The following is a 12,449-nucleotide window of genomic DNA, read 5'->3' on the forward strand; positions in this document are numbered from 1 at the left end:
GGGAGGGGGAGGAGGGTTGAGAGCAAAAATCAACAAGAAAAAAACAACAACATTATTATAAGTGCTTAGCTTTTTATTGCATTTATGAGGCTACAGCAAAATCATTATCTATCTTACGCACATACACAAAACCATACATCACCACCACTTTAACCTCCATCCACCTTTAACGAAAAGAAAAAGAAAAATCTTATTGACATACGGAGTGGAAAGAAATTGTGGGAGGGGGGGGGAGAAAGAAGACATTTCAACTAAAGAAGACATTATACGGAGCAGCCTATTTATTCAATGCCTACGCCACAACCACTCATCAAGACTAAGGCCAAAGTTATATGTTCTTCTACGTGAAGTCATCATAATACAAAACATCCTTTTCTTTACAGCCCTAGGTGTCATAAAGTCACAGAAACGCCATCGTGCCAGAGGTGTGTAATAACCGCTGCCTGCACGTAAAGTATCAAACGTTGCAGAAATATGTCAGGTGTAACTACAAAGATGTAGGTACGTGCTCTGTGACCTCATTTTAAAATTATGTGTGTGCCTGTCCATCTGTTTGTTTACCCGTGTGTCAATTCGAAAAGAATAAGCGTAAGACCAATTTCCAAAATGCTTGTGGGTAGGATATGCCTTGAACGTAATATGGTAGTTTTTAAAAATTGTTTACATTTATTTATTTATTTATCTATATTTTTCTTTCGTTCTTTCTTTATGTAGCTTTTAGCTTCTTTTGTGTGAGTGTGTGTGGGGGGGTTCTTTTTCTTTAAAAGACCATGATTTAATAAATCAACCAACTGAACTATTAATTTATTTTTTTAAAACACACACACAGAAAAATCCCAAACAAACGATAATCCATGAACGCTTAGCGAAAGCTAACAAATTATCATGTAACATCAACGCTGCAATGAATACAGAGAAGCACACCGACACAATAACAGTTATTCTTCAGTGCTAGGAAAAAGTAGGAACATGGACATAAACAGCAGAGGCAAAGACAAACAAAAAACGTAGACCTACCAGTGCTATCATCTAACCAACCAACCACAGCAACTGGAAACAACTGGCAACAAGTGCGACAGCGACAACAACAGCTGTCCATCAAATATGATGAGACAGTTAGTGATAACAAAAACAACTTCCACCAGAACAACAACAAAAAACAAATAGAAAAGTAAATCCCGCCGTTACCTGGTCCGCCTTCAGTCGGTTGTTGGAGTCCGTCCCGCACGACGACGTGACCACAGTACTCCCGGCTCCCCCTCCCTGTCTGCCCGGCGGCTCGGCCTCTCTAGAGGAGGACAACGACGACGTTGACGACCACAGAGACGATGAAGATGTCTTGGAAGACGAGGTGGCGGCGTGGATGAGCGCGTGTCTGTTGCTGGAGGCCGTCGTAGATATCAGGGCAGGGTCGGAGGAGGAGGAGGAGGTGGGAGGATGAGGGGGAGGGACAGCGGGGAGGCGTCTGTTTGTGAGCGAGGGCGAACTCGACGCCATAATTTGGGCGGGGTGGGCTACCACAGAGGAGGGGGAGGACGAGGAGGAAGAGGAGGAGGCGGAGGAGGCAGAGCGGAAGGACGGACCGCCGGAGGACGGAGAAAGAGGATGTGGTGTAGATACAGAGGGAGCAGCAGCAGCTGCAGCGGCAGTAGAGATTACGGCGTTGTTGTTGTTGTTGCTGTTGTTGTTATTATTATTATTGTTGTTATTGGTGGTGGTGGTGGGCGAGGAATAAGAAGGTGAAGTGGGAGGGTGAGAGAGCGATATCCCTTGGTGAGCGGAGGGGACCGCTGCGACACCGTCCTGTTTCCTACTGCCGTTTATTCTGCTGGCCGAGGGCGGGTTCCGGGGCTCATCAGCCTGGTCGTGACCCCTTGTGACCTCTGTGGATCCCAGATGATTAAAGTAATTAGTTCCGATTGGCCGTATCATTAGGGCGCGGGGCTCTGCGTCTTTCTGCGTCTGTAGCTAGACAGCAGAGGTTGGGCTGGCTCGGGACACCTATCTAGGTTACACTACCACACAACATTCAGTACCGCAGGGTAAAGGATCAAATGGAATTTTCCCGGTTTTACCCCCCCCCCCCCTCTTCCCCCCTATTCCAACATCACCAGCTTACAAGAGGCAGGGATTCCAAACTTATAGTTCATCTCCAATAGGGGTGGCCAACACTCTCTCCTCCACCTTGACTTTATTCTCAAAATTATCGTATCGCTTGATCACCTTTTCTCTTTCTCTCTGTCTCTGTCTGTCAGTCTGTCTGCTTGTCTGTCTACTATCTCTCTCTCCCTCTCCCTCTCTCTCTCACTTTCTCTCTCTCTCTCTCTCTCTCTCTCTCTCTCTCTCTTTCTTTCTCTCTCTCTCTTTCTCGCTGGTTATCGATGTTAAAATCGTCCCGATTACTTAGTAACTGGATTGGGGCCTATATTATATTGTGTGTGTGATAGGCTACTATTCACACAGATGGATCACCGACGGAGTCGTCTTGTGAATAGACTCGCTAGGTGAATGAACTCTTCCTATGCCCTATTTGTGTGTATCCCTGATAGAAGAGGGAAGTGGTTAGCGGTGTTTTTATGCGCTCTTTTCTTTATCATTCCTCAGTTGTTGTTCTACTCTTGGGCATCTTTATCAACACACAGTATTGTATATACTGTAGAGTCCTTACAAAACCAAACACACGGAGAATTTTTTTACGCGGCTTGTCACGGATTGGAGATTTTCGCTCTCACTACATTGGCTGTTTTAATTGTAAAGAGAAAGTATCTGGCGCTCATATGACCTTATGCAGTTGCAAGCGCTGTAAAACCTCTACTAAAACTAAACTAAAAGAGAAAGTATCGAAGTACGAATTACATCAACCAGTATCGACTACAGGGGTTATATGGTCGCTTTTAAGCACAATGGAGCTATCCCCAAAAAAGGCTGTTTGAGAAAATCGAAGGTAAAGTTTTTGTCCCTTGATTAGTTTCTTCAAAATACAAGGCGAGTTTTCACTATAACCAAACAAATAAACACACCAATGAAACCAAACTTCTCCTATAGGTGACCATTTTTGGTACAGGTCAAGATTTCTGGAAACCCCCGGAATCTGGGTCAATCGCTTGTCCTTAAAAGCGACCAAATATTCTCCCCACTCGGGAATCGAACACAGGTCCCCTTCGTGTGACAGTGAAGACTTTGACCGCTACACTTCAGACGCCGGTAAGCCAACCTCGAAAACTTCCAAAACAAACCCAGGGTCTGAAACGCCATATCGGGGTTTCGTATAGAAGACTTTGTACACCTACCAGCGCGATATCAGCTGAGACAACGGCGTAAATATAAGGATCATTTTCAAAAACTTGTAAAAACAAATGTGCAAAAGCAACAGAAAAAGCGCGCTATTTAAATCAACGGGTATTGGTCCCATTCCTTGCAAAGATTTTGTCTTAGACATGGTAAATTCTTATTCCTTTTCATGACGGGATGGGGATTTTGTTCCTACACATATTATTATAAATTATACAGAGACACAGCAATGAAGTAACTTTGATAGAACTTGAATATACTGCCTGGTTTTCCTAGAAGTCACAAGTGTATATGGTTGCTTTTAAGCACAAGGGGGCTATCCCGAAAAATGCTATTTTGAGAATATCGAAGGTAAAGGTTTTGCCCCTTGTTCAGCTTTTTTTAAATAGAAGGAGAGGTTTCTCTAAAGCTAAACAAATATACACACCAATGAAACCAATCTTTTCCTATAGGTAGACCATGGCCACTTTTGGTGTAGGTTTCTGGAAACCCCCGAAATTTGGGTTAGTCCGCTTGTCCTTAAAAGCGACCAAAGATCGAACGAGCCTATGAGTACAATAATTGAACACAGCGGTGTGGCGGTAGAAGGGCCGGCGACAAGACATCGGTTTACCCTGTAACTTGTTGACGGGGGACGCCGATAAACAAAGGAACCTTTAATTATCACAGCCCAAGAAGATAGAAATTTACAAATTTTGAATAAAACCACTCCTCCGGTTTTTCAAGGTAAAAATTTCTTCAACAACTAGGCGACTACTGTTCACGCGTTCGCCCCATATACACAAGAAGCCACTTCATTTTATATCCTACTGCTACAATCACATGGCGGCTATCAAAGCGGCAAAACCTTCAACATATAGCCTTCTGACTGTTGGTAGAAAGTATTCAATTGTCCACTCCAAATAAAAAAACCCTCAAAGGCCAACAGGATTTTTAAAAAACAATAAAACTTTACGAGTAAAAAAATAGAATAAGGCAACCACACTGGCGTCCACTATGACATCAGGACCGAAATATGACAATCTGTTTTATTATTTTTTAAATGGCTGTTAAAATTCTGTTAAAAAATAAAAAGCAAACAGCCTGTAAACTGAAACACTAGATAAGAACCAGACACATCGATTTCAGCAGGACCCCCACCCCCCCCCCCCCCAACCCACAATCCACGTCTTGTGCATCTAACCCTCAGACTAATCTAGCAGTACAATAACACCACCTTACTCACCCCTGTCTCTCCACCACAGCAGCTCTCGTCAGGAGAGAGAGACTTTACACAGCAAAGCGTGCCGCCGCTTCAAATAGCAACCACGGCCGCCTCTCCCCCAACGGGTACTCGCCCCGACAGAGATAAGATGAGAACAAAATTCCCCCCTGAGATTTCCGTGAGACGAAAAGCGTTGAGATAAAAGACTCGTTGCAGCTGCCTAAAGATGCTCATCGCCAGATTAATCAGAAACACCCAGACGTCTGACAAGCGTGGTCTACACTTGTCCGATCAGTCGGACAACGCCACAGTGGAGTCGCGAAATTGCAGAAGTTTAACACACCTTCCAATCCTGTAAGTTTATCTAACAGGCAAAAACCTACAGAGTTACTATCCACCTCCCACAGCCTATGGCCGAGCCAAAATATGGGTGGAAAGACTTAAAAACTCCCCAAAATAACACAAGTTCAGAACAGCTCGCCACTGGGGGGATTGGAACCAGGACCAAGGGACCCGTAGTTCAGCATGATAACAGCTGAGCTAACGGCACGAACCCTACACGACTGTGCCCGGTGAAGCAACTGGACTGGCGTATGCTCGCTCTCACGTTATACAGAAGTTAGAAATAATACGTAATGACAGCCCAACGACCAAACGCGTCTCCATTTGACTTACATTCTCTTTCATTTTTCGTCACACTGCTATTGCCATGTATAATCAGCTGTGCCAAAAGATGTTCACTATTTATCTCGATCATTATTTTTAACAAATATGCAGCTAACGGCAGCTTCTTCTTCTTCTTCTTCTCCTTTTTCTTTGTCTTCTCCTCCTCCTCCTCCTTCTTCTTCTTTTTCTTCTTCAATTAAAACAAAACACCCGACAGAGTGGACGGTACAACTCTTCCACCCCTGCAAAACTTCCCCGGTGTAAACACCAGACTTAAAAACACTTCTGAAATCTCAGGTTCCATCATGTTTAAGAGAAAGAAACGAGGGAAGAAATTTTAAAAAAAAAAGGGGGGGGTACGGTATCTGTGGCAAGAACAGCTTTTTATGGAAGGAGCATGTTTCACTGGGAATGATAAAAGATTAGCTCCTCTTATAAGATTGGACACAAAATTAGACCGGTGGTTTTATTAAAGGGGTTTGAAAATGTAAGATAAGGTAAGCCATCCACAGCATACGGGTTAGCTCTGTATGTAAAACACGAAGTAATTACGGAGTGGATCACAGCGAGACTCATTGGGAGCTTTGGGTAGAGAGAAGCACCTCGGCACAGTAGTATGTTCATTTAGTGCGAGGAAGGAGCCAAGAAGAACATAAAGAAACAACTGAAGTAGGTCCTACCAGTGACACCATCTAACTACCTGCTGGAGCCATTCTTAAGATTTTAAAATCTTCGGATCCAGTCAACGGGAACGGCTGTTGATTAAGTAGCCATCTTTATTGAAAACTAAATTATTATGGCATTTATAAGGGTTGCAAAGAACACATTTTTTTAAAAACGTTCGTTGTCGTGAAAGAAATTGTGTTCAGCTATGGAGTCCTAGCGCTTACAGCCCAACGACATCAGGATAGATCTACATTTAGTACGCCCCTGTCGGTACAATTGAGACCATTTAAGAGGCAGGCTGCTTCAACCCAGCATGTTAGGGCCAACCGGTGTTGCTCAGGAAACGTACCCTCAAAAACACAAACAAGATTGCTACCAAGTCCCCCTGTTGGACCCGAACTCACGTACCTCTCTCTCTCTCTCTCTCTCTCTCTCTCTCTCTCTCTCTCTCTCTCTCTCTCTCTCTCTCTCTCCCTCTCTCTCTCCCTCTCTCTCTCTCACACACACACACACACACACACACACACACACACACACACACACATACATACACATACACACACACAAAAAAAAGACAAACAGGCTGACCTGTGGCTGGCGTGGTCTTCAGGTTCATGGAGGTCGGCATGTCACTGGCGTCGTCAGCCGAACTGGTCACTGGCCCGCATTCCTGTAAAAGAGATAGATGTGTCAGGTTCCGTTTTAGTTTTAGTAGAGGTTTTACGGCACTTGCAACTGCATAAGGTCATAAGAGCGCAAGAAGATTAGAGGTGTTACAAGAGAGTAACAAACATAAAAAAGGAGGGGAGATAAGGACGATAGATCTTTGATAGGAAAGAAGAAGCAAACCACACCAGAGCACCCACCAACCACCCACGTGTCAGGTTCTGTCATTGCCCGTTTGAGCAAACAGAAGCACACCTTCATATCAATGGTTATTTAGTGCAGGGAAACGCAAGTAGAGAGACAGGGGAGGGGGAGGGGGACAGACGGAAGGAAGAGAAGCCACACCTACCCGTTGCGTTATGTTCAGGGTCAGTTTGGAGCCCTAAAGGGTATTTCGGCAACAGTCTAATGAGCGTCTGGGTTTCATAATAATAATAGATAGCATTTGTATAGCGCATACCCCCGCTCAACGGCAGGCTCTATGCACTTTACACTATATTATTACCCCAGCAGACCATCGAACACTCCGAAACATTCTCAGCTTTCTGGGAAGCATACAGTGCAAGCAGCTGATTAAGCGCTCAAACACTAACAAACTGACAAGATCTTTCGCTGTCTATAGCCGGGTACCCATTCCCACCTGGGTGAAGTGAGGAAAATTCGTGTAAAGTGCCTTTCCCAAGGACACAGCGTCGGGCCCCTGGCGGGATTCGAACCCACGACCTTACGGTTGCGAGTCCGAGAGCCTTACCATTAGGCCACCGACGCCAAATACAATTCTACTGGAACGTTGGTTTAGAGGCTCATGACAACTTCTTTACGCCCCCTTCGACACAAATTAGATCACATACGAGGCGGTGCCAGCCAAAAGAAAAGATGAGGTGGGAGAAACAAACGCCATCGACCGGCCAAAGTGTTATGTTGTTCGAGGGAATAATTTTGCCATCGGACGAAAGCACAGTTGCGATCCATTCAAAGTCGACAGCACTGTGTTTGTGTTTGCTTGTTTGTTTGTTTATTTGAATAAAGAAAGGCACTCTGACACAGTAAATGGAGCTCTCTTGGTCGAGAGGTTACGGTGTTCGCCTCTCATTCAATAGGTCCCGGGTTCGAATACGGACAGCGATGGAATATTTTCTTCTCTAAAATTGTCTGCTTTCACCTCATTTCCTTGCTCTCCAACAACGTTCTATCGTCTGCCTTCGTCTCCACTTCCTGCCCCCACCCCTCTCACCTCCTTCGCCCCCTCCTCTGGGTTCGTGACTCTTTTGCAGCCTTTCTACTGCTACTCCTTTGCTCCGTTTTATTGCTGTATTTTAGCCACACCCCTGGTCTTATGGTAGGTAAAATCTAACATCTACCCTTCTCGGATAAGAACGAATAACCCGGAGGCCCCGTGCGCAAGTTGTGCACTTTAAAGATCCCTTGATGGTCCAAAATCAATAAGAGTAGACTTTGACCGCCACCCTGCAAAAGTTAAGAATTACCTACCCAACTGAAAACGTGTAATGTGTCCCGAGCGCTCATAATATAACCTTATGCAGTTGTGAGCGGCGAAAAAGACTTGGTGAAAAAAAGACAATAATTGTTATTTTGTTGTTGTTGTTTTTAAGTGAAGAGAAACACATCGACACAATAATGGTCGTTTAGTTCAGAGAAATAGAAAGACAAGACGTGAAACAATAGAGGGAAAGTAAAGAAGTAGGACCTGCAAGTGGCGCCCTCCAACCACACGCACCATAACTGCCATGCATGCAGTGCAGGGAAAGAGAGAGACAGACAAACAGAAAGACACGAGGGAAAGAAAAGAAAAAAAAACAAAAACAAAAAAAAACATTAGACCTACAAAAACATCCTCAACAACCAGCCAAGTGACCAGATATAGCGGCATGTGTCTGTGGACGTGTCTAATGCACCAACAGATGCAAATAAAGACCAGTCATGTCAAAGGCGTTGATCTGGACTGCCAAGTACGCCATTCAGTCTGCATAGGTGCCAAATGGTTAGGAAGAAAAATCCTAGACATTTCGGATCTCATGAAGACCTGCGAACGGGGACTCAAATTGTACAGTCCATATTGTCGATGTCGCCAGAAATACACTTAAGCTTGTTTGGGTTGATCTACGTTAGGTTTTTTGTTTACGTCAAAGACAAAAAAAATAACAAACAACAGCAACAAACACACAAATAAATTGTGTTGTTCCTGTCAGGAATCATGAAGCGCAAGAAAATTGTAAGCCTTGACCATAGCAATAAACTGCTTTTTGCTGAAGTTGAAAGGTGCATCTTTGATAGAGCTTTGACAGAGTGTAAAAATAAAAAAATCTCAAAATGTGTACTTAAGTGGATTGTTAACGAGGGCAGTGATATTGCCTAATACATCTTGTTTAATCAATGTGTTTATACAAAGTGCAAAATAAGGACCACTTGAGAAACACGAGATTCTGCATTGATCCAGAAAATCGGCATCTCTGAATCTGTGGCCACGAATTGAACTACAGAGCAGTGAGCACCGGTGCCAAAACAGTGTACATTTCAACAGGGGCTGCCTAGGACAATACGTTGTTTTTGATGAGCGTTCCTACTGGGCGTGTACGTACGATCGGATGTCTGCCAAGAGAGAGAGAGAGAGAGAGAGAGAGAGAGAGAGAGAGAGAGAGAGAGAGAGAGAGAGAGAGAGAGAGAGAGAGAGACAGACACAGACACGGACACAGACAGATACAGACAGACTGACAGACAGAAAGACAGACAGAGACATAGAGACAGAGAGACAGAAATAACAGAGAGGCGGGGGAAGGGGGGCGGGTGGCAATGTACAGGCAATCAGAATTAAAAGAAAGATAGATAGAGAAAGGAACAGAGAGAAGGTAGAATGAAAGAGAAGGAGAGCGAGAGATATAGAAAGAGAGGGACAGACAGACAGACAGACAGACAGACAGACAGACAGACAGACAGACAGACAGATAGATAGATAGATAGATAGATAGATAGATAGATAGATAGATAGATAGATAGATAGGTTTGTAGATAGATAGATAGATAGATAGGTTTGTAGATAGATAGATAGATGGATAGATAAATAGATAGATATATAGATAGATAGATAGATAAACAACTTTATATAAAGGAATCAGCACTGAGTCACAAATTATTTCCACACCATGAACATATTCTTTCACATTTGTCAAGTTCATATGACGAGAAACCGCTTGACAAAAAAATAGGGAATAGGGGATTAAGACAGACAGACATAATTGTTTATTTAGTAGAGGTTTTACGGCGCTCGCAACTGCATAGGTCATATATGAGCGCCAAGGGGTGGATGTTAACAGAGAAGTCTTCACAGGGAATCGGGCTTACTCTGCTCACCTCTCTAGTTTTAACAGCACAAAGTCTGTTTTGACTTCCAAGGCACCCCGTAAATAGCAGTTCACAAGAGTTTGACAAACATACGAAAGAAGTAGAGGAAAATGACGATAGTAAGGATTAGAAAAGAAAAAGCAGCAGTTCCCTGTTGTAGTTCAGGCTCAGTTATGAGGATGACATTGTTGAATCAGCCCATGTACAATTCTACTGTGCATAAGAACAAGAAATGTCCCCCATTTGGGAATAGCCTAAAGACACTTCCGTCAGTGGCGCTGCCCCAGGGGGACAGACAGACAGACATACAGACAGACAGACAGACATACCGACAGACAGACAGACAGACATACAGACAGACAGAGACAGAGACATAAAATTTTCGGCAACCTTGCCATTCATAAAATCTCCACAACAGAACAAGAGCTAGCAAACATTGGAAAAATCGGCTAATATAATATTAATAATAAGTACAGAACATAGCATGTGTCACAACTATCACGTTCACCTCACGTTTTTCTCGACATAATAATCTATACACCAACACCAATTGCTGACACATGATGCCGAATCACGACCTGGATGAGGATAATAAATCAAATCAGATTAATTTACACTTCAACCTCATCGTGAGATGGTCTTGCTTGAAGACCACACCCAACAGAATTCACCACTCCACCCCCTCCCCCCACCCCAGAACACACACAAACAGTGCTTTAGTTCCTCGTCTAACTACTACTCGAGCGAAGAGAATTCAAGGAAAAACGATGCAGTTGAGGTTATGTTGATCACTTATTGTTGTCGCGATGGTAAAAAATCTCTGTCTCTCTCTCTGTCTCTCTCTTTCTCTCTTTTTCTCAAATTAGATATATCTATGTGTGTGTGTGTGTGTGTGTGTGTGTGTGTGTGTGTGTGTGTGTGTGTGTGTGTGTGTGTGTGTGTGTGTGTGTGTGTGTGTGTGTGTGTCTGAGTGTCTTCGTGCCTTCGTGCGCGCGCACGCATCATTACAATGACAGCAAACCGCAGTACGACCACAGTCTATTAACTACTTACAGTCGAACTCGTTGTTTCGATCAATACGTCCAGATCCATTCAGTCTACTGTAAGTTCACGACACCAACCCTAGGTATATAGTCCTGATCATCCAAAGTTGCACAGGGAAAGAGACGTCATATTGAAATAAAACATCGCATTTTATACAAAATCATTCTTGTCCGTCATGAGATTCTACTTAAATTTAGTTTAGAAGTAAAACAGTCTTATAATCCTCTAAAACGATTTAACAGGGAACAAAATATTGAAGCTTAGGAATAGTCTCACAGACTGAAATGTTTTAGTCCTTCACGGTCTTTTTGGTTACACCAATAGTCTCAGCCAGTTTCAGATCAGACGGCGTGTCATGGGACGTGAGAGCCAATAGTAAACCTTAACGTTTTGCCACGTGTCGAATAAATCAAAAGCAGCAACAGCAACAGCAACAGCAGCAGCAACAGCAGCAACAACAACAACAGCAGCAACAACAACAGCAGCAACAACAACAGCAGCAACAACAGCAGCAACAACAACAAAGCAGTGCGCACAGCCAAATCCATTTCGTGAGTCTACCCCCTGCAGACAGTCACCGCATATTTGGAGGAATAAAGTTTTCACAAACATTCCTTTGTTGTGCTCAGCGTTTAAATCGTTCCCGTGAACATTCCACGAAGGTGCAAAACGCTGATCAGTGACGTGAAGTAAGGCTGTGCAACAAAACTTGAGCTTGTGAGAGGATTACATACATTATGCACTTCGTTAAGCTTTCAAACAATTGATCTGTGGGTGCTTGGCGGGTGCTCTGGTGTGGTTGGTTCCTTATTTCTTATCACATCTATCATCCTTATCTGTCTTCCTTCATTTGTATTATAACACCTCTTATCTTCGGCACTTATTCATGACCTTATAGTGTTGCAATGTGCAGTAAAACACTATACTTACTAAAAACTTAAAGACCTGATTTTGTAGATTCCCTTCTATTATAACAGAAAGAACAAGAACAAATTGAACACTTTGGTCAGTATGAGCGCAACAAGTGAATTAAATTGTCTGCTTATATGCAATACATACGTGGTTGCTGCAAACTTGGGTGGGATTCGAGGGTCAGTATGGGCGTGTACTTGCATGTATATGTCCACACCCACATACATGCACCCAGTTGTAAAATAAAATTCGTGTATAGGTTAAACGCCCCACTCAGCACGATTACGTTATTATACATGTGTAGTTTAAAGAGTTTAACGTCCATCTCCGAAAGGAACCAGACAAAGGAGTTATTTGTGTGTAAAGTGCTTTTGCCAAATACATAACGGTGGAATGGAATGAGTTGACGCTCGAACCTTTAAACCTGCAATCTGACGATTAGAGGTCCGGTAACCTCATTAGGCGACCCATTCTGCATCCGGCTGTGCACGTGTGCACTTTTTACATGCAGTGTTTTTCTAAAGAGACGCGTGCTCACATAAACGCAGGTTAACTCACCATTTTACGATGCCACACATGCTCTATTCAGGTATGCGACTCAGGACAAAGAAACCAAACTCGGCGTTTGTGACGTAGCGGG

At 43.6% G+C, this 12,449-nt stretch overlaps 1 protein-coding gene across 1 annotated transcript in view; it reads right to left on the bottom strand.

Moving 5' to 3' along the window:
- LOC101859817 (serine-rich adhesin for platelets) overlaps positions 1-12,449 on the bottom strand; it is a gene marked incomplete at its 5' end in the record, with an annotated part of 209,444 nt that overhangs the window by 77,773 nt on the left and 119,222 nt on the right. Inside the window, 2 exon segments of the mRNA XM_013088306.2 lie at positions 1,189-1,883; positions 6,416-6,497. Of these exon segments, the coding sequence (XP_012943760.1) occupies positions 1,189-1,883; positions 6,416-6,497 (777 nt within the window).

The sequence above is a fragment of the Aplysia californica genome, unplaced genomic scaffold (assembly GCF_000002075.1).
Source record: "Aplysia californica isolate F4 #8 unplaced genomic scaffold, AplCal3.0 scaffold00720, whole genome shotgun sequence".
Classification (NCBI taxonomy): Eukaryota; Metazoa; Mollusca; class Gastropoda; order Aplysiida; family Aplysiidae; genus Aplysia; species Aplysia californica.